General features: G+C 43.1%; 1 protein-coding gene across 5 annotated transcripts in view; it reads right to left on the bottom strand.

Moving 5' to 3' along the window:
• Positions 1-23,679, bottom strand: part of MAP4K3 (mitogen-activated protein kinase kinase kinase kinase 3) — a 2,472,041-nt gene that overhangs the window by 912,781 nt on the left and 1,535,581 nt on the right. For 4 of the 5 annotated variants that reach the window (XM_044057581.1, XM_044057607.1, XM_044057589.1 and 1 more), the window contains 2 exons: positions 23,311-23,349; positions 22,959-23,018 (listed from right to left, as the gene is read on the bottom strand). In XM_044057581.1, coding sequence (XP_043913516.1) covers positions 22,959-23,018; positions 23,311-23,349 — 99 coding nt within the window. The remainder of the gene's footprint in view (positions 1-22,958; positions 23,019-23,310; positions 23,350-23,679) is intronic. The other variant, XM_044057598.1, reaches the window with a different exon arrangement.

Here is a 23,679-nt window from a genome sequence, read left to right as displayed (position 1 = left end):
TGATTCTGTGGTATGTCTGGGAACCCTTTTATGATTGGAAGGGTATGGAAAGAAAATTTTTATCCCTACAACACAATGTTCAGAACCCACTGGTCCTTGGTTATGGTGGCCCAGGTGCTTGAGTGAAATGAGAGTTTTGCTCCTAGAGGTAAGTGCAAGTGGGCAGAGGGGAGGAGGAGGAGGCAAGTCATTGCGAGTTCTTACCATAATGGGGTGGCTTAGAACTCCCTGGTTTTCAAGTGGAGATAGTCCACTGTTTAGATCTCTGCATTCCCTGGGGCTGCTGTCTGTGGGGTGTCTGTTGCCACGGGGCCTATGCTGGGGTGGATTACTCAGAGCAGGAAAGGATCAGTGCTTGGAGGGGCAATGCCTGCTGAATCTAGGGGGCTGGACTTGTAATAAATCCTTAACTGTTTGCATAGATTTTGCTTTTTCTTCCATCTTTTTTAAGACCTCTTCTGCCTTAGTGCCAAATAAGTTGTCTTTGTGCAAGGGGGCATCCAACAATTTAGATTTGATGTGGTCTGGCAGGGGTTGTTCCTTAAGCTATGCATGTTTTCTAATGACAGATCCAGTGACTGCTGCCCTGCAAAAAGCTTCTAGGGGTCAAAACCACAGTGCAAGGTGTGTTTAGTTACTTGGCTTGCAGAATGCATTAAATCTTGTAAATCTTCAGATTCTACCCAAGCAGGAAAGGAAGACATTTTTTGTTTAAGGAGTTCCAGGGTATGTTGCTGAAATTTCAGCATATGGAACTGACAATTTAGTGCCCTGATAGCAAGAGTAGCTGAGGTGTATACTTTTTTACCTCATCTGTCCAGTGCTTGGGAATCCCAGTCCGAGGGTGTGGGTTTCTTCGTAGAGGTAGCTTTAATTCCTTTTGGCCCTTGAGAAATGACCTCAGGGTCAGCAGTTGGATTTTTATAAAGATATTTGTGTGAGTTAGGGACTCTGTAGTACCTGTCTGGTTTTCTGGGAGCAGGAGGTAGGGCATCAGGAGTCAAGCTGGATTCAAGAAAAACATCATCCACAACATCTAGGACTGGGGGGGATGGCCAAGGGTCTGTGTTGTGGGCGATCTAAGAATTCCCCGAGTCTCTTTTTAGACTGAGGGTAGTCCTGACTTTCCCACTGGAAGTGCTCCCTTAAAGAATGCAGGGTTTCCACAAAGGAAAAATCCACTGGGGGAGAGGCTGAAGGAATGGAATCCTCAGCAGTAGAATTCTCATAAGTGGAGAGGGGTTGCATGTCTTCATAGTCAGATGCATCTGATTCTTCTGACTCTTGTTCAGACAAAACTACAGGAGACAGATCTCTTTTCCTTTTTGAGGGGGTAGCTTGGCTTCCCCTGATCAGCATGATAAGGTCTTCCGCCTTTTAAGCATTTGAGACTGAGGCAAGGTAGCAGGTGCCCGAGAGTGGGTCGTCGGTTTCTTGGGTGTGGTTTGAACCCTGGGCCTAAGAAACACAGTCATTTTTGAAAGAACGGTAGTCGCGAAAGAAGACATCGGTTTGTGTCGAGATTTGGTAGTGCGAAGGACTTCCTTGGAAGACGGTGCCTGCTCAGCAGCTCCGGACCCATCCAAGGTGGAGACAACCACAGGATCCTTAGTTGAAGAAGAATTCTGCAGCATACCGGACTCCGAAAGGGTCTCGGTAGCAGCCTGCGAATCAACAGAAGCGGGCATCAGGGGCTGCGAAAGCGCCTCACTGAGTACAGGTGGACTGACAACTAGCTTAAAGGAAACGTCGTCGAAAGGTTTGGACCTGTGCGGTCTGTCTCTGTCTTTATCTTTACATTTTTTCCGAAGATCTGCTGTCTGATGGCTTACCGAAGCCATATCGGAATTTGAAGACTGTAAACAAAAATATCAGGCTACAATAAGGGCCCGACGATGTATAGTTCTGGCATTGAACAAAGTACAGATGCAACAACAGGGGATGTCATGGTCTGGGCCTAAACAAGTGACGCAGTAAGAGTGGAAGTCTCGGTGTGGTATTTGCTTTCCACAGGCGAGACAATTGTTAACTTTTTCTGACATTGGTTAGTGCAAGAAAAATGGATCCAGAATAGGGTACTTAGCTTTAGAAGACTTCAACTTCAATTGGAAACGAAAATTCAGGTAGCAGCCGACCGGCACTCATGCGAACTGCTTCTGCTTCAGGTTCCATGGCAAGAAAGACTGATGTAATGGCGTCAGCTGCCTTACTTTACACTACTGACAACCTGACGTCAGTTCTCAAGCGACAGGAACAGACAAAGAAATACTAAGCCTCTGGTATTCGGGCCGGCTGAGGGCAACCCAGGCAGGGATAATCCAAATGTGAGGACTGCAACAGTGAAACACGAAGAACATCTAGCACCCCATTAGCCTGACTAGCCTGGTCTGCAAGGTCATGACATGTATCATCTTAGAGCTTATAAACACAGACATAGGTAACCTCCAAACTCTGGACCCCACTCAGTTTGGGTTTGTAAAAGGTAGTTCATGTCTCCTAAACCTGACTGACTTCTTTGAAGCAGTCACCAGAGCCGTGGACGAGGGTAAGGTAGTGCACACAACCTATCTTGACCTCGCCAAGGCTTTCAACACCATCCCCCATTATGGAATTATTGATAAACTCACTAGACTGGGCATATATCCCTATGTCACAACAAGGGTGGCCAACTGGCTCACTGACAGAACCCACACAGTGAAAGCAGCCGACTCCAAATCCAACATCAGACCAGTGACAAGTAGAGTACCACAGGGCTCAGTCCTGGGTCCTCTCCTGTTTGGCATCTACATCTCAGAAGTCCAGGCTAATACAGCAGGTCTCTGGCTAACAAAGTCCACAGACAACTGCAAACTAAGTGCCATAATAGAATCGCCTAATGATGTGGACATTCTACAAAGGGGTCTCACTGAGAATGATGCTTGGTGTCAAAGTCATAGCCTCAAGCTCAATGCCAAGAAGTGTATTGTCATCCCCTTTGGGAAAAACACTGTACCCATGAACTACCACATAGACGGCAGCCTACTAAACATCAAAACTGTGATAAGAGACCCTGGGACACAGGTGGACAGTAGTCTCTCCTTTGATGATCACATCACAACAGTAGTCAGGAAATCCTTCTACGTGGCACACCTCATCACAAAGGGGTTCATCTCAAGAAAAAAAGAGGTCATAGTTCATCTCTACGCATCCCTCATCAGACCCATTATAGAGTACAATGCTCCATTTGGCATGTACCTCGCAAGACATCTACAACTAGAAAGGTCACAAAAATATCTCACTAAGAGGATTACCGGCCTCAAAAAGATGCATACGGAGACTGTCTCAAAAAACTCCAGCTCTACTCCATCGCTTATTGCCTACTCAGAGGTGACCTCTGCCTAACATACAAAGCCATGAGAAACCCACATCTGTTGGACATGCTACACTTAAAGAAACCCCAATCCCTCAGACACACACACATTCTCGGGACCTAAACCTTGAAACAACAATAAACAGAACATGCTGGAAGGATAGATTCTTGTCCCAGAGACTTCACATGCTCTGGAACAGACTACCCATTCATATCAAGCAAAGCTCCTCATTAGCCCTCTTTAAAAAAAAAAATCTCGCCAATTGGATGGGAAATAGGAAATTCACTCCGGGGATCACTTCTGTCGCTCTGCTAGACAAGGGCGCAGGAAAACAACTTTCTTGGGTGGTGAAAGCCAGGGAACTTTTTTGGCTAGGCTTATATAGGCCGCAGGGCTGATAGCCTAGTACCTACCTATGAACTTCTTTAACACTTACAATTGTGCTATACAGCTAATCTACTACATTTTGCTCTGTTATAAAGCTCTTTTTACTATTTCACTGCATCTTTGTACTGTTTTATACTGTTTTAACTGTATTTTTCATTGCTAGATAGTGTTTTGTTATTGTAATTCCATTTTTACTGAAGTACTTAACTGTAAAAGTACAGTTGTGTACACTTACCATAAATGTAGATGTTCGAGTGTATTCACTGTTGCAGTCATTACATTTGGGTAATCTGCTGGCAGGTTGCCCTCAGTCAGCCTGAATTCCAAAGTATTGGGTCCTGCGTCGGTTGCTGTCTTCTCTTCCATGACGTCAGGTCGTCAGGGGTATAAAACATGCAGCCGACGCCATTTTCTTTAGTTTTTCTTGCCCCCGATGTCAGGTGCCCCCAAAAAGGTAGCGATATTTTATATATATATATATATATATATATATATATATATATATATATATATACATGCATCGATATAGACTTTACCTTCATCTACAAGCAAGTACACCACATAGGTTGTAGAAGATAGGGAAGATGGTGGGAGAGTAACCTGGACTGCAACAGTGAATACACTCGAACATCTATATTTATGGTAAGTGTACACAACTGTACTATGTTCTTCGTGTTTCACTGTTGCAGTCATTACATTTGGGTAGAATCACAAAGCTATGGTTGGGAGGCTGGAGCTAAACAGCATTAGGTGCGGCTATAAGGCCCTGAAGCACTGCAGTGGCAAAGCCTGCCCTGGACTTAGAGTAGAGAGGCATATGGTAACGCTTTGTAAAGGTGTGAACAGAACTCCAAGTAGCAGCCTCTAGAATGTCTTTGGTTGGTACTCCTCTGAGAAAGGCTGCTGAAGTAGCTGCAGCTCTGGTGGAATGAGACCTAATGCCCTTGGGCACAGGTTTACCATGGTATAAGTAGCAGAAACGGATGCAGTGGCTTATCCACTTTGAAATTGTCTGCTTTGAAATAGCCTTTCCTTCTGATCCTGCAGCATATGACACTAGTAATTGCTCAGTTTTTCTTAAAGCTTTAGTCCTGCTCAAGTAGAATCTTAGCTGTCTGTGTACGTCCAAGGAATGCAGAATTCTCTCCCCTTTGTTCTGCGGATTTGGATAGAAAGTTGGCAGATTAATTGTTTGATTAAGAGCCACACTGGAAACCACCTTAGGCATAAAAGTAGGATTTGTCCTCAAAGACACCCTGTCTGGGTAAAATATGATAAAAGGCTCTACAGCCATGAGGGCATGTAGCTCTGAAACTCTTCTTGCTGAAGTAATTGCTAGTAGCAGAGCTACCTTCCATGATAAGAACTTTATATCAGCGGTAGCAGCTGGTTCAAATGGAGGCATGGTGAGCTTTTCCGACACATAATTGAAGTCCCATGCAGATAATGCTGATCTTCTAGGAGGCCTTAAATTTTTGGCTCCTCTAAACTACTGCTTTAGTAGGGAAGAGAAAAGATTGGTGGCTCTGTATTGTAATGAGCCGAAATGGCATAGGCATGGATTTTGATTGATGAGAAAGACAGGCCTTTGTCAAGCATCTCAGTTAAGTATTGTAATATATGAGGAATATGTGGTTCTGCTGTATCAGTTCCTTCTGCTTGATTCCAAACACAGAATCTCTTCCATTTGTCAGCATAAGATTTTCTGGTACTAGGCCTTCTGGCTTCCAAAATGACATCCACAGCTTTACTGAGAGGTGTAATTTGTATGATTGCATGATTAGCCATGCCGCCAGGTTCAGTCTGTAGTTGATTGTGCAGGATCTGATTGTTTTACTGGGACAGTAGTTGTGGTCTTTGAGGCAAGGTCCAAGCTGGGTACTGAGACAAGTTCCTTAGGATTGTGTACCAGTATTGTTGGGGCCAGTCCGGCGCAATTAATATCACCTTTGGCTTCTCTTGTCTAACTTTTAGGAGGACCTTGGGTAGAAGAGGCAGGGGAGGAAAGGCATAAACTGATAGGTTTTTCCAACTGAAGGATAGGGCGCCCACTTTCCATGCTTGTCTGTGATAAGTCCTTGTGCAGAGAATCTTTTCAATTGATAATTTTGAGGAGAGGCAAATAGATCTATGTCTGGGCTCCCCCATTTCTCTGTTATCATGCCGAAGACTTGTGGATTTAGTTTCCACTCGTGAAGATCCATAAGGTTTCTGCTTAAATCGTCTGCCAGAGTGTTTTGTTTTCCTGGCAGGAATTGAGCTTGAAGATGTATTTGGTAGGTCAAAGTTGTGTCCCACAGTGCCATGGCTAATCTGCAAAGGGGGTTTGAGTGTGTGCCCCCTTTCTTGTTTATATACCACATGACTCTGGTGTTGTCCGTCTTTATCAGTAGTTGTCCTGGATGAAGTAAGTCCTTAAAGGCTGTTAGGGCATTTTGAACGGCTAGCATCTCTTTCTGGTTGATATGTAGATGCATTTGTTTTGGTGCCCATATGCCCTGAATGCATCTTCCTGCCATGTGGGCCCCCCCCCCAGGCATAATCTGATGCGTCTGTTGTTAAGGTTTGGCTGGCAGGGGGGAGAGTGAAGGGCCATCCCATGTTTTGGTGACAGGCCTTTGCCCATCATAGAAGCTCCTGTTGCAGGCAGGGAATGAGAGGAATCATTGTTTCCAGACTGTGTGAATGTTGACTCCATAAACGTTTTAGGTACCACTGAAGTTTCCTCATATGCAGTCTTGCACATGGAATTAGTAGGGTGCAGAATGCCATGAAGTCCAGAGCCTGCAGAATTTGTCTTGCAGAAGACTGGGTTTTTGTTGCCATCAGTTTGAAGTAAGTAGTCAGTTGCCTTTGTTTGCCTGGCGTGAGGTAAGCCATCTGGGCAGTTGTATTCAAGCTTGCACCCAGGAATGTTATCTTTTGAGAGGGTACCAGTTGTGATTTATTTTCATTTATTGTGTACCCTAGGCATGTTAGAAGCCTTTTCACAAATGTCAGGTGTCGAAGAAGAGTGTCCTTGTTCTCTGCTTGAATGAGACAGTTGTCCCAATTAAGGATATATTTGTATACTTGTCTGCAAAATGCAATTACTGCTGCCAGGCACTTTGTTAAGACCCTGGGCGCAGAAGATAAGCCAAAGGGCAGTGCAGAGAATTGGTAATGCATTAAACCGGCCTTGAATCTGAGGTATCTTCTGCACAACTGTCTTACTGGGACATGCAGGTATGCCTCTTTTAGGTCTAAAGTCACCAGCCAAGCATTCTTGCCCAGCATGGGCAGAAGCTGCTGCAAAGTCAGCATTTTGAATTTTGGAATGTCCAGCTATGTGTTCAAAATCGATAAATCCAGTATTGGCCGCCAGGCCTTGTCCTTTCTGGGTACCAAGAACAGTCGAGTAAAAACCTAGTCCTTTTTCCTGTTCTGGTACTGTCTGAATGGCCCCCATATCCATGAGGGACGTAACCTGTTTCTGTGCCTCTGCCCATTGATTTTTTGGCAGATCTGGCCAACCATCTGCCATTGGCAGAGTGTGGAAATGAAATCTGTATCCCTGTGATACAATGTTTAGTACTCACTTGTCCTGGGTTATTAACTGCCAATTTTGAGCAAAAAGTGCTAATTTTCCTCCTATGGGTGCTGCCAAAAGATAAGTGCTTGGTGTAGGCAGAGGGAAGTCATTGGGATTGCTTTCTGTAGGTTTGCACTTTATCTCCTCCAGATATGGAGGTGGATGCGCCCCATTGCTTTGACCTGTATGAGTCTTGCGCCTGGTATCTGGAATCTTTAGGGCGTCTGGATTTGCCCCTTTGAGCTCTGTCTGACACAGGAAAGGACCAATTATTTGTAGGCCAGTGTCTACTGAATCTTGGTGGCTGCACTTGTAAGAAGTCTTTAACAGTTTGCATAGACTTAGCTTTGTCTTCCATTTTCTTTAAAACCTCTTCTGCCTTTATACCAAACATAGAATCATGCTGTAAAGGTGCATCTAGCAGTTTAGCTTTAACATGATCAGGCAAATTTTGTTCCTTTAACCAGGCATGCTTCCTAATCACAGATCCAGTAACTGCAGCCCTGAAGGAGGCCTCTAAAGAATCAAAACCACACTGCAAAGTATGCTTTCCAACTTGTTCAGCTGCATGCAATAATTCCTGCAATTCTTTATTTTCTGCACATTCTGAAATCAACATCATTTTCTGTTTCAGCAATCCCATAATATGTTGTTGGTACTTAAGCATAAGAAATTGACAGTTTAAGGCCCTGATTGCCAAGGTTGCAGATGTATAAACCTTTTTTACCCATCTGTCCAGTGCCCTTGAATCTCTGTCAGAGGGGGTAGTTTTATTTTTGCTGTTGAGGCCTTAACTCCCTTTGGACCCTGTGAAATAGTTTTAGGATCAGCAGCAGGGTTTCTAAATAAAAATTTATGTGAGTCAGGGACCCTGTAATATCTGTCAGGCTTACTGGGAGCCGGAGGTAAGGAGTCAGGGGTCAGGCTTGACTCCAAAAACACATCATCTACAATGTCTCAAACAGGGGGAATGGCTAAAGGCTTGTGCTGAAGGAGAAGGAAATCCCCGAGCCTCTGTTTTGATTCTGAGAAGTCTTGACTCTCCCAGCGAAAATGCTCCCTCAAAGTATGCAAAGTTTCTCCAAATGAATAATCCTCAGGAGATGCAGATGGAATAGACTCCTCAGCATCAGAATCCTCATAGGGAGGTATAGATAATTCCTGATCAAAAGAGGAATCAGAAGAAATAGAAACCTTATCTGAAGATTAATAATCAGTGTCTTGCCTAGGCCTCTTATCTGGAGGGGGGTGGGTACCCCTGATCAAGGTAATAAGGTCTTCAGCCATTTTGATCATCTGTTTTTTAGGCATAGAGGCCTGTGTACGTGGCTCATGCGTCGGCTTTTTAGTTTTAGAAGTTGCTTTTGTCTTTGGTTTGTTGTCGCCAGTTTGATGTACAAATGTTGAGGTCTGAATACACCCTCAGAAGCTGGTGCCTGCTCAGCGGCTCTGGACCCATCCGAGGGAGATACATCCGTTGGTCCAATACCTTGAGTATCTTGCGGCATGCCGGACTCCACATGGGTGTCGGTAGAGGCCTGCGACTCGAAGGTAGCGGGTATCAGGGGCTGCGAAGGTGCCACACTGAGTACCGGCGAACTGGCGACTGGCTTAGGAGAAGCTTCGTCGTTGGTTTTGGATCTCGACTGCCTTACTCTGTCCTTTTCTTTGTGTTTTTTATGTACTCTGGTAGTCGGATTGCTATCTGATGACATTTCTGGGTAGTTAAATCGGTTTCCAAAATACTTTGATACAAAAATATACCGACGTTTAAAAGTGCGTTGGTTAAATCTAGCACAAAACCGACAGCCAGGCACGTTGTGATCAGGGCCTAGGCAAAGAATACAGAGTAAATGGAAATCCTTATGAGGTATTTGCTTCCCACAAGTAATACAATGATTAACTTTTTCTGACATCGGTAAAAAGCAAGAAAAAAAGTTTCCGCAACGGGGTACTTGGCTTTAGTGTAGACTTCGGTTCTGAAATTCAAACTCGAATATTTCAATCATCGGCCGACTGGCACTTGCGAAAGGCTTCTGCTTCGGGCACCGTGCGGCAAGAAAGACTAAAGAAAATGGCGTCGGCTGCATGTTTTATACCCCTGACGACCTGACGTCATAGAAGAGAAGACAGCAACCAACGCAGGATCCAAGACTTTGGAATTCAGGCCGACTAAGGGCAACATGCCAGCAGATTACCCAAATATAATGACTGCAACAGTGAAACACGAAGAACATCTACTTTTTCATACTGACAGTTGTATTTTCTATTTGCGAGTGCTCTATCTGTGCTTTTCTGTGCATTTTTGTGAGGTTTCTGTGTTCTAGTCAGGTATCATACAACTGATATGTTTGCAGTTAAAAGCATTCTCTAGAGTCTCCTTGCTCCTTTATCTGTTTAAAACTTTCATTTAGTGGCTATAACTAGCAGCGGTAATCACAATACCAGTAGATTTGCCAGGCACCCAGTATTACTGCTGCACAGGTTAAAACAGTACTGTCCAAGGTCAAGAATACAGCTTCTATGGGATCTGACAATATCCCTGGCTGTGTTCTACATGAACTACAGAGTTAACTGGCACCTCACCTGTGAGCTCTCTTCAATCAGGCTTTGTCCCTACCGAATGCTACACTGCTACAGTCATCCCTCTCCACAAAGGAAGAGCGAGTACCGACCCTGGGAACTATCACCCTACTAGCCTGACGAGTCTGATATGCAAAGGTATGGAATGCGTCGTTATGGACCTAATAAACAAGGATAAAGGAAATCTCCAAACTCTGGATCCCACACAGTTTGGTTTTGTGAAGGGCAGATCTTACCTGTTCAACTTGGTCAACTTCTTTGAGTCGGTCACCAGAGCTGTGGATGAAGGCAAGGTGGTTCATACAGCCTACCTTGACCTGGCCAAGGCCTTTGATACCATTCCCTACTCAGGAATCAGAGAAAAACTCACTAAGCTAGGCATCAACCCCTATTTCATTAGGTGAGTTGCAAACTGGCTCACAGATAGAACCCACAGTGTGAAAGTAGCTGACTCCAAGTCAGACTGCCGACCGGTCATGAGTGGAGTCCCACAGGGCTCGGTCCTGGGACCTCTCCTGTTTGGTATCAGAATTCCAGGCCAACACGAAGGGACTCTGGCTGACAAAGTTCACAGACTGCAAGTTGGGAGCTATTATTAACTCCCCAAGTGATGCTGACATCCTACAGAAAGGCCTCACTGAGACCAATGACTGGACAGTGGAAGTTTGGTAACTCTAAAGCTACTGTTTTTAACAAAAGAGCAAATATATATATAAAAAAACAAAAAAAAAAAAAACAAGTACATAAAAATATATTTTTTCTTTTTTTTTTACTTGTGGCAGGGGACAGCAGTCAAGCAGCCAGTACTACTAGCCGCCCTTCTGCAAATTTTACTATAACTGAAATTAGTCAAAAAAAAAAAAAAAAGGGTGTCCATATAAGTGGTGCCTACTCAGCCAGCATTCAGGTCTCAGATGACAGTTATGTGGTGACTTTTCCCAAAATACAGAAGATGAATATATATCCTACATAAAACAATGTCCAACATGCACAGAGCTTAGCAACAATTTTTTTGAGGATAAGACTGATGCTGCTGTTGGTAGGCACTCTGTTCCTGCATCTTATCTTGATCTTAGTAAGGTGTTTGATGCAACTCCCCATGCAGGCATTGTTGATAAACTTAAATTCTAACCTCAGTATTACTTGATGAATTACTAACAGTTTTTCTGATTGTACATACAAGCTGAACACTGGTGGTACATTCTCATCTAATAGATTAGTCACTAGTAGGATCCCTCAAGGCATGGTGCTAGGCCCCTTTTATAACATCTACGCGTGTGTTGTGACGACAGCTATCCAAGGTTTATTCTTGACCATGTTAGGGAATGACTGCAAATTGGGTGCCACTGCTGACTCCCTCACAGACTTGTTTATTTCAGTAATGCCTAGAGTCAATCCTCTGGTGTTCTGACCATGGCTTTAGACAATGCAAAAAATGTAGTGCAAGTATCCAGGTAATCTCCTTGAATAGACATGCCCTTTAGTGTTTACATGAGCTACGAAACAGCCTATAAAAACTTATACCGCTAAAATATACAGTGGGCATATGTCAGACTCTGTGTGGATAGCAGCATTTAGGAATACCATTTCGGAGGTCAAATTCACACACTATGCAGATGTGCATAAATATCACATTTATGCGAGTATGTCAGGCACTGTCTACTTAGTGGCACTGTGGAACACCATTTCACAGTTGAAGTCAACACTTGGGTTAAAAATTACTTCTGACCTAAATGAGATTGCCAATAAGTTAAAAAAGTGTGATTTTAATTTTATTTCAAATTATGAATGTATACCACATTAACATTTTTTTCTTAATAACATGATCAAGATGGAGCTGATGGTAATTACTGGCCTCCATTGAAATAGTACACAACTGGTGCCTAACTACTACCTCTTTGCAGAAATGTGTACTTATTTAGCATTAAACTACACAAAATATGCATAAATATTACATTTATGCAAATATGTCAGATAAGGTCCTTACAGTAGCATGGTAGACCAACATTTTATAGGACAACTTAGTACACAGGTTAGGAATATCTGGTAATCCAAATACAGACATCAGTGCGATTTACTTTCATGCTAAATTATCAGTGTGTGCTATATTAACATTTCTATTAATAACCTGATCTAAGCATAGCATATATAATACTTCACAGTATTAAATGAAAGCTTACACAATTGCTGCAAAAGGTGTCAAAATTTACCTTGCTATCCGCCTACTATCAATCTGCAACTATTTATATTTGTATAGTAATAAAACACACAGGGATGCCTAACCTAAATATCACTCTTCTGTAAACTCAGGCATCGTCCACCTGAACAAAGTGTGAAACATTCCATACATTACACATACCCATTCACAACAGATATCAGAAATGGATCCTCAGCCAAATGGTGTATTCTGTACCAGAGAAAATCTGAGTTACTTTCCAGAAATATTACAAATATATATATGTCATATGTTGAAATTATATTAATAACTTGAAACAGAAAATGTTTACATGGTACTCCATGGGCTCAAATAAAAGTATAAATAATGCTCAATTTTTTTTCCAATAGATAGCTGGAGTATAACTAGCACTGATTTGCAGACATTTGCATTTGTCTATTAAATATCATAATCATCCAAATATTTCAAAATGGAGTGACAGTTACAAAACTGCTTTCTAGCAAACTGAAGATTACACTTGCAATACAAAAGTCACACTGAAAATTGAGAGATCTTAATAGTTGTTTGTATAATAAAATGTACATATTCTCCATTTGCTTGCTCAATATAAAACTGCCATTGTCTTATCACATTAATACATCACCATTTGCGAAGTGTATGTGCTGAAGAGCATTCGTGTTGTTAACTTTTTTGTATAAGTTACAGTTTTTAAGATACATACATTTATTTACAGGCATGTTGCAACATGGCATTCTCAGGAATTTAGCCTAGATGAAAGACGTCCAGCCAAGAATTCTACAGGTATCTGGAAGTGTGAAATTAATTCAAGCTAGATTTTAATCAGTTAAAAGAAAAATTAAAAAAGGAACACAAGATGCTCAATGTAAGGCAGCTGAGGAACAGTCACAGCCAATGGTCATAAATCAACCCACAGATTTGGTTTCAGTAGTATTTACAAATACGGGAATATCACAGAAGACTAAATCACCAACACCATAAATGATTTTTGGACATCAAGCTGTTAAAAGTGTCATACCTTCAACACAGATTTGGCTATTCCTGTCAAAGTATGCTTCCTGAATAAACTAAATTGTTTCAACCTACAAAAAGGTTTTCAATACATTCAAGGATAAAGACAGTACAACACAGAAGACTAGCTAAAATTAAGCATTTCATTTTTGGTAGGCACGAGGGCAACATTCATAAAATATTCTGATTTAATTAGGGATAGAAATCCAAAGAATGACCACCTAGAAGTTATTACTCTTGGCCATTTTATTAAGCAATAAAAATCAAATACAAACTACAGCTACAGTATCTTTTAATCTGTGAGAGGCTCCTTCTTTACAGGCTGCATCCATCATACCAATCAAAATATTACAGATCAATACCCGTGGACTTTCCCATACTTCCAGATGGCTTTCTGGATCCACTCCTACGTGACCAGTGAGAGGTGACATGTTTTTTTTTCCCTTGAACTCTATGATGAAATGTGGTATCACTGAGAGGAATAAAAAAACATGTATTATACCATGATCCCCCCAAAACGTGCACGCTGATTGGCCAGCGTGCCCATTGTAAATCGAGTTATACTAATGGAAAAAGGTCCGGTCGCCCGTACTTTTTTCCATTAGTATAACTCGATTTTTTAAAACACTGTCTCGCTATGTTAAATGGGTTTAACATAGCGAGACAGCTTTAAAATAAGCAACGGAGATGTCCGTTGCTTATTTTAAAACTGTCTCGCTATGTTAAACTCATTTAACATAGCGAAACACTAAAAAAAGCAACGGAGATCTTGCTTTCTCCGTTGCTTTTGCCCACAGCTCTGATGTACTGCGCAGGCGCGCAGTACATCAGAACTACCGCGGATGCCAGACATCTGTGGAAGGGCAGTAAACAGGCATTATACTATGCCATTATTTAAGAAAAGTAATAGTTACTTTTCTGAAATAATGTCATGGTATAATAGCAATAACCCACTTCTGGGTGTGGGTAATGCTAAATTTACCCACAGTTGGCTTTGTTTGGTCCCTCGGGCTTCGCCCTCGGGACCAAACCACGCCAACCGTGGGTAAATTTACCCACACCCAGGTGTGGGTTATTGCTATAAAGGAATATCCCAAGCCATAAGATGAAAGAAATGTCCACTTCAGTCTTCTTTTTCCACCTGTTGACCAAACTGGCAGGGAGAGACCATGACCCAATCCCCAAAGGCAGGGAGACTGATCTGTGAAGCACCCCATCTTGGAAGCATGACCAAACTGCTGAGAGATCACTGCAAAATGTAAAGCAAACGGTTACATCCTTCTAGGAGAAATGGCCTTCTGACCACCTTCTTGAGAAGGTACCACATCATGAACCCTATCATAACAATAATACCCATTTGTTAACCAGGTAGGTCCACTGGACAGACGGTCCATTTTTAGAGGAACCTGGGAGCAATGTCTGGTTAAATGATTTGCTCAAGGTCACAGTAGGCAAGTAAGGGCTGAGGGAATCAAACTCTGCACCACAAGAACTGTGACCCTATGGTAAGCTGAAACAGAGGAGACCTATGAAAAAGCTACATTCCAAGACCAAAACAGCTTGAAGCTCTACTCTCAGCAACAAATAAACAAAATCAGGTCACTGGAGGAAGAAGCAGTGACTGACTGAGAACTGAATAGGGACTTGCCCTATTACCATACATATGACAACAGTGATGGGAAGGCCACAGAAAGAAAATGCTTATCCATGGCTCCCAGATCAGTGCCCACCAATCCATGGTCTCAAGACAAAAAACAACAAATGTGTGCAGAGGTTGCAGACACAGGCTCATATCCCACAATAACCACATCCTCATGTATAACACAGTACCACAAAGAATGGCAGTATTATTGCCTAGAAAAATATAATCTGGTCCATACTTGTGCCCTGAACTACTTCTACGACCAGGCAGCCAAACCAAGAGGCCCCATGTCCTTTGACATAAAGGAGGAAAGCTGGCAAAGCAAGCACATAGTTCTACTCCTAAAAAAAAAACAACAAAGTGAGTAGAAGCCCAAAATGTCAACTTTGAAAACTATGAAAAAACTAAGGGACGATGACCAAGGGATGACCTCCCTCCTCAAACGGAACCTCCTTGTGAGTTCCAGGCAGGCAGTCAGTCAACCGACAAAGGGAAGCAGAAGGGTTCTGTTTCCACCAAGTTTCCATGTCAACTGCCAATACCTTAGAATGCTGCATTCTTTTTGGGAAACAAAGGGCAACTCACTCCCTGATGGAAATAACATTTAACTATAGCAAGCTGGAGTGAAACAACTGTGTAAGCCCCAATGGTAAAGTTGTGAAAAAGCTGAAAGGTGTAGCCACCATCCAAGCCCTCTGTAGGAGCTAGAAGGAATAGGACCTCAAAAGTCCTCTTAGTAAAGAATGGATAGAAAGGCCAACAACCAAATGATCCATGCATCCTGGATGGGAGAGAGGAAAGTGCTGGAGCCTGCCAGCCCCTTGAAAAATGGATTGTCTTCTACTGCTCCTTCAAAACAGTACAGTCTGGGCCTGTCCTGAAAGTTCTAATGCAGAAGAACTACCCACAAATGTAAGGCATACAACAGGAAAAGGATCTGAAGGTGGGTGGGATGGATCAAGAGCATCCCACTTCCACTTTTACTACCTCAAAATGACAGTTCTTCTGGCTGTATACCCAGCCAATAACGTCCAGATCTGAGGTCTATATTGCAGCAAGAAGAGCAGTAGGGCCATCTTCTACAGGTTACTAATCAACACATAACGAGACTATCAAAAGATGCCCGACTTGCTTTCAGGGCAACAATGAACCTCCTCATCCTCAAGGAAAAAGAAATGGGGAATCACAAAGAGGTCAAAAAGGAGATCTGGTTTCTCTTAAGGAGGTTATGGCTATCCAGCAAAGCCAGAGAGAGTTGACTAAATAGCATTCTCTCCTTAAAAAAAGGGAGCCAATACTTAAAGGAAGATGACATAATTCATGCCATTCTATGCAGATATTTATGAGACCCTGGCCACAGCATCCACACAATCCAAATTACAAACTGCAACCTGGATGCCTACATCAATAGCCATAGACATTGATAGGAAAATCCTAATAGGTCTTTGAGCTTTTCCAGTGCTGATTCCACAATTAAGGATTTTAAACTAGACAGATAAGGATCAGTACTGAGAAAGTACAGTTGTGTACACTTACCATAAATGTAGATGTTCGAGTGTATTCACTGTTGCAGTCATCACACTTGGGTTATCTGCCTGCAGGTAGTCCTCAGTCGGCCCGAATACCAGAGTCTTGGGATTTCTGCGTCAGTTGCTATCACCTCTTCCATGATGTCGGGTCGTCAGGGGTATAACCATGCAGCCGATACCATTACATCAGTTTTTCTTGCCCCAGATGTCAGGAGCCCCCAAAATAGGAAGCTATTACTTGGTGCAGAACACCTCCAGTAAAAAGTAAATACCCCTGCCATAAAAGATGGCCATAAAGAGGATAGGTAGAAAGGATGTAGAAAACCAGGGGGATGGAGGGAGGGAAACCAGGACTGCAACAGTGAATACACTCAAACATCTATATTTATGTTAAGTGTACACAATTGTACTATATTCTTCGTGTTTCACTGCTGCAGTCATCACACATTCCCAAAGCTGAGGAAGGGTGGAGGTAGTCAAGAGGTGTTAGGGCTGGTTAGCAGGCCTTGTAAGACTGCTATAGCAATTCCAGCTCTGGATTTAGAAAAAACAGGTAAGTGGTAATGCTTGGTGAAGGTGTGTACAGAACTCCAGGTTGCAGCTTCCAGGATGTCCCTGGTAGGCACTCCCCTGAGACATGCTGTAGAGGTTGAAGTAGCTCTAGTGGAATGAGTTCTGATCCCCAGAGGGATAGGTTTTCCATGGTGCTTGTAGCAGAAATGGATGCAGTGTGCTATCCATTTGGAAATGATTTGCTTTGAAATGGCCTTGCCCTCTGCCCTTGTAGCAAAGCTGACTAGCAGCTAGTCCAGATTTTCTGAAAGGCTTAGTCCTGTCAAGGTAGAACCTGAGCCGTCTGTGCACGGCCAAGGGGTGCAGGATCCTTTCCCCTTTATTCTGAGGATTAGGGGAAAAGGTTGGCAAATGGATGGATTGGTTTAGAGCCACACTGGATACCACCTTGGGCATAAAGGAAGGGTTAGTCCTGAGGGAAACCCTGTCAGCATGGAAAATAATGAAGGGCTCCACCGCCATTAGTGCCTGTAACTCAGACACTCTTCTTGCTGAAGTAATAGCTAGAAGTAAGGCTGTTTTCCAAGAAAGGAATTTTAACTCTGCTGAAGCAGCAGGTTCAAAGGGGTAAGTGTTAGCTTCTCCAGTACAAAGTTAAGGTCCCAGGTCGGGGTAGGAGCTCTCCTAGGGGGCCTTAAATTGTTAGCTCCTCTCAGGAAATGTTTGATGAGAGGCTGAGAAAACAGAGGAGGCTCAGTATTATAATGAGCTGAGATGGCAGAGGCATGAATCTTAATGGATGAGAAGGATAGCCCTCTGTGGAGCAGCTCTGCTAGGTAATCAAGGATTTGAGGTAAGTTGGGCACAGTTGTGTCCTTTCCTTGAGACTGACTCCAAGAACAATATCTTTTCCACTTTTCAGCATAGGATTTCCTAGTACTAGGCCTTCTGGACCAAACGATGACATCCAGCACCTGTTTGCTGAGGGATGCTGGTGGTGCATTTAGGGAATAAGCCAGGCTGCAAGGTTTACGGTTTGCAGCTGTGGATGCAAAATCTGTCCCTCCTGCTGAGACAGCAGGGAAGGTGCGTGATGTAGGTGCCAGGGTGGCACTGTCAGACTGCGTAGGAGTGGGGACCAGTGCTGGCATGGCCAGTATGCTGAAATAAGGATTGCCCTTGACCTGTCCTGTTTGATCTTGAGTAGTACTCTTGAGAGGAGGGACAGAGGAGGAAAGGCATAAATTGAGAGGTTTTCCCATATAAAGGATAGGGTGTCTACCTTCCAGGCTCTGCTGTGAGGGTTCCTGGTGCAAAATTTGCTCAGTTGGTGGGAGGCAAAAAGGCCCACCTCTGGGTTAGAAGTTTGAATGAGTTGGGGTCCAGTTTCCGCTCGTGAGGGTCCAGCAGATTTCTGCTTAAGTTGTCTGCCAGTGAATTTTGCTTGCCTGGCAGGAATTGAGCTTGTAGGTGCACTTGGATGCTTAAGGTTATGTGTTCCACAGAGCCATGGATAACCTGCAGAGTGGGTAAGAATGAGTTCCGCCCTGTTTGTTTATGTACCACATAACTGTGGTGTTGTCTGTATCAGATGCTGTCCTGGAAGAATAAGGTATTTGAAGACTGTCAGAGCATTCTGTACAGCTAGCATCTCTTTTTGATTGATATGCAAGGGAATTTGTTCTGGGTTCCATTTGCCTTGAATACAGTTGCCTGCCATGTGAGCCCCCCCATGCATAGTCTGATGCGTCTGTTGTCGGGGTTCTTGTGGCGAGGGGTTGAGTGAAAGGAAGTCCCTTGTTGTGGATGCATGCTTCTGCCCACCAAAGGAACTCTGCCCTTAGACAAGGTATGATAGGAATCACTGTTTCCAGGTCCTGAGAATGTTGACACCAGAGACTTTTAAAGTACAACTGAAGTTTCCTCATATGCACTCTTGCATATGGAATTAGCAGAATGCATGAGGCCATAAACCCTAGGGCTTGCAGTATTTTCCTTGCAGATAGCTGGGTTTTGTTGGCCATTAGTTTGAAATAGTTTGTTAAATGGACCTGCTTTTCTGGAGTGAGGAATGCCATTTGGGAAGTTGTGTTCAAACTTGCTCCCAGGAATACAATTTGTTGGCTGTGCACCAGTTGTGATTTCTTTTTATTCATGGTGTATCCCAGCGAAGTCAGAAGTCCTTTTACAAATGCCAGGTGCTAAAGTAGCAATTCCAGATGGTCCACCTGAACCAGGCAATCGTCCAAGTATGGGTAGATTTGAATATTTCTCTGCCTGCAGTATGCAATGGCTGGAGCCAAGAATTTTGTGAATACTCTGGGCACAGTAGATAAGCCAAAGGGAAGTGCAGAGAACTGATAGTGCACAGAGCCTGCCCTGAAACGTAGATATTTCCTGCAAGACACCCTTATGGGGATGTGCAGATAACCTTCTTTTAAGTCTAGGGTGACTAACCAAGCATCCTTGGCTAGCATACGAAGAAGCTGTTGCAGTATAAGCATTTTGAATTTTGGGACCACCAGAAAGGTGGTGAGAATTGAAAAATCCAGGATAGGGCACCAAGAGTTCTCTTTTCTGGGCACCAGGAACAGTCGGGAGTAGAAACCCTGTCCCCTTTGTTCTACTGGAACAGGTTGAATAGCCCTAATATGGAGAAGGGAAAGTATTTGCTTTTGAGCCTCTGCCCACTGGTTTGGAGGAAGGTCTGGCAACCCACTTGGAGTTGGCAGTGAGTGGATGTAGATTCTGTATCCCTGGGATACAATGCTTAGAACCCATCGGTCCTGAGTAATGGACATCCAGTTTTTTGCATGAAGGGCGAGTTTTCCTCCTAGGGGCGCAAGTACTTGGGCATGGCTGGGAAGGATAATTGGAAAGTCATTATGAACTTTTTCCATATGGGGTGGCTTACCACTCCCTGGTTTTGAGGTGGAAACACTCCATTGTTTGGATCTCTGCATACCCTGAGACTGTAGTCTTGGTGGTCTGTTTCCCTTGGGCTTGGACAGACAAGGCCTGAGGGGGACTGGAAAGGACCAGTTTTTTTGAAGGCCAATGCCTACTGAATCTAGGTGGCTGCACCTGTAAGAAATCGTTGACGGTTTGCATAGATTTAGCTTTTACTTGCATCTTTTTAAGAACTTCTTCTGCTTTTGTGCCAAACAAACACTCCTGATTTAATGGAGCGTCTAGTAATTTTGCTTTGACATGATCAGGCAAGACTTGTTCCTTTATCCAAGCATGCCTTCTCAGTACAGACCCAGTGACAGCACGCCTGCAAGATGCTTCTAAGGCATCAAACCCACACTGCAAAGTATGTTTACTAACTTGGTTTGCAGAATGCATTAACTCTTGTAAATCTTTATTTTCTGCACAATCTGGAAGTAACACCATTTTTTGTTTAATTAGTTACATAATATGTTGCTGGTACTTCAACATGTGAAACTGGCAATTCAAAGCCCTGATGGCAAGAGTTGCAGAGGTATATACCTTCTTACCCCATCTGTCTAAAGCTCTAGAATCCCTGTCTGAAGGGGTAGAGTTTTTGGCTGTAGTAACCTTAATGCCTTTAGGTCCCTGGGAAATGGTCTCTGGATCCACAGCACAGGATTCTTAAAGAGAAATTTGTGAGAGTCAGGTACTCTGTAGTACCTGTCAGGTTTTCTAGGAGCTGGTGGTAAGGTGTCAGGAGTAAGACTGGACTACAAGAAGACATCATCTACAATATCCAAGACAGTAGGTATAGCTAGAGGCATGTGCTGAGTCAAATCTAAAAATTCCCTGAGTCTCTTTTTGGACTGAGGATAAGTCCTGGCATCCCCAGCGGAAATGCCCTCTTAAGGTATGCAATGTTTCACCAAAAGAGAAATCCTCTGGAGGGGAGGCAGAGGGAATGGATTCCACTGGATCTGAGTCCTCATAGGTACCTGGTAATCAGAACGGTCAGAGTTATCAGACTCCTGGTCTGTAGAATCAGAAGGAAATTCAATTCCTTGTCTTTTGGCAGGGGAAAGTTGGCTTCCCCTAATTAGAGCAATAAGGTCTTCAGCCATTCTAAGCATTTGTTTTTGTGGCATGGGAGCTTGAGCATGCACTTTGGCCATCTGTTTTCTAGGCGTAGTGTGAACTCTGGGCCCGAGAAATCGGTAGTTTTAGTTGGAAATGAAGTTGTCGGTTTAATATGAATACAGGTAGGTCGGAATACACCCTCAGAAGCCAGTACCTGCACAGCGGCTCCGGACCCATCCAAGGTGGAGACATCCTCAGGTTCCATAGTCGAAGAAGCATCTTGGGGCATACCGGACTCCGAACAGGTCTCAGCAGAGACCTGCGAATCTGTAGAAGCAGACATCAGTGGCTGCAAAGGCGCCTCACTGAGTACCAGCGGACTGGCGACTAGCTTAGCGGAAGTGTCGTCGGCAGTTTTTGACCTATGTGGTCTGTCTCTGTCTTAGCGCTTTTTAGGAAGACCGGTAGTCGAATGGCTTACCGAAGCCATTTCGGAATACGGAAAACAAGAGCAAAAGAATATGGCTACAAAAATAGCCCAACGATGAATGGTTTGGGCGTTAAACAAGGCACAAAACTAACAGCGAGGGACGTCATGGTCTGGGCCTAAACAGGTGACGTAGTAAGAATGAAAATCTCTGAGAGGTATTCGCTTTCCACAGGCAAGACAATTGTTAATTTTTTCTGACATCGGTTAGAGCAAGAAAAAAGAATCCCCAACGGGGTACTTAGCTTTAGAAGACTTCAGACCTGAAACTCGAAAAAAAGGAAAATTTCAGGTAGCGTCCGACCGGCACTTGCGAACTGCTTCTGCTTCAGGGTCCTTCTCGGCAGGAAATACTGATGTAATGGCATCAGCTGCAAGTTTTATACCCCTGACGACCTGACATCATGGAAGAGGCAACAGCAACCGACGCAGAAATCCCAAGACTCTGGTATTTGGGCTGACTGAGGGCTACCTGCAGGCAGATAACCCAAGTGTGGTGACTGCAACAGTGAAACACGAAGAACATCACTAAACCCTACTGTGCTAGAAGAAAAAAAAAATTCCTTACCATATCGGCAAAAGCTCTAAACTCTTGTCAGACAGATCAACAGAAACAGGCTACAGTCCCTGGGAGCTTAGTGAACTGCAGAAGCATCAGCTTTAATCACTCAAATAAGCCAGGAGCTAAAACCAACACTGGCCTTCTTCAAAACCACAGTAGCAGAGCAAATTAAAAAAAGGGGGGAGAAAGTAGGTTCAAACTGAGGGAAGGAGGGAACTGGCAAAGTATAATTATTCATATGACTAAGTGGCCTGGAAATATCTGTGAATCTATAAATTCTATGGTGATGACATGGGAGTCCAATGACTCCTAACCTTAAAGGTATAACCCAAGGGAGGGAGGGAAAATAGAGGGCACAGCAAGCTGGACATTATAATCTGCAATTAATTACCAAATAAGAGACCATCTCCATACCAGCATAGACCACAAGGCCACACAAGATATGGACTTAGCTCTAAAACCACTAGGCCTTAAATAGATTTCTTCTCATCTGGCCACAAGAAGGATCATCTCACCAGCATCGTGAAGAGCCGTCTCCAGCCATTTGCTGAAGGATTAGAACAAATTTAAAAAAAAAAAAAAAACTTAAGTAAGGGGCATGCAAAGCAGTGTTTAGCTACAACAACCAGAAGTAATGACCAGCCATAGGAGAAAATAGGGCTTATGCAGCCTGTACACTCCATCATGGCATGTACTCTCACGAGCACTTGATTACTCATAACAAGGGAGTTCCAAACAATTTTGATTGGTACAAAGGGTTAGCTCAGCCACATGACACAAGAAGAGCACTCTATTTTAAATTGTTGCCATCATTTACACTTAATTTTAGCATGTAAAGAGATTCACATATGCACGCATGCCCATAGAAAGAAAGCATAGAAGAAGATATTCAGAAATACATGTGTATAAACCATAAAGTTAACAGCTAACCCACTGACCATGAAGCAAACCAAAGGAGATGATGAGTAAGAAGGAACATACAAGATTTTGTTACATTAAACTGCACAGATGTAAGTTTAGGCAAGTCTGGCAGAATGCAACAAGACCCACAGAATGACTCATTTTCTTTTGTTCATGCAAAACAAGCTTTTGCTAAACCAGAATGCAAAAAGACTTACTGTTTTGTTTCATCATCATCCTCACCATCCTCCTCGTTCTCTAAATGTGCCACATGCCCGCTGAGGAAATGAACAAGATACCATGTCTCAGCAGACTTCACGAAAATAACTCAGTAACAATAGAAGTCTAGCACGTATGCCAGTCAGGATTTTACTGAGCTGTACTTATTATTGTTTCAGTCTATGCTTTTATCCTCCAAAATACAGCTACAGTTCAAGACAAGCAAGTTTACTACATCAAACAAAGTACTACAGCAGACATACACTATTATGTAGCAGTGAATACAATGACATAAGATGGATAAGTACACATACAAAAAATAATACACAAAATATAAGAAAATGACATTACCGTTGATACAGTTCTTCTTCAACAGATTTCAGTAGGCTCCTTTAAAACAAAGGAAAAAAAGACAGAATTTTTATTTGGGAAGAAAAAGAGGTGTACAGTACGGCAGCTTTGGAAAGACCTAGCTATAATAGCCTATCAAACAAGAAGCAAATAAAAATAAACACAGAAAAGTTCAGCTGTGTGAGGATACTCACCACAACAGATCTTGAAGAGGAAATCTGTAGACTAGTGTGTGTGTACATACTTTTAAGAAGCTATCCAAGGGCTTGCAAAAGTGTATAAATATTGAGTGCAAGTCTGACTGTATTCTGTAGTAAGCTGTTGAGATGTAAGCAGGCATGTATATAAGATCCATCTGTTAATCAGTTC

Source organism: Protopterus annectens, chromosome 1.part2, assembly GCF_019279795.1.
Source record: "Protopterus annectens isolate FY-2018-M chromosome 1.part2, PAN1.0, whole genome shotgun sequence".
Taxonomy (NCBI): Eukaryota; Metazoa; Chordata; order Ceratodontiformes; family Protopteridae; genus Protopterus; species Protopterus annectens.
Note: the sequence above shows the minus strand (reverse complement) of the source record. Positions and strands in the feature narration are given on the sequence as shown.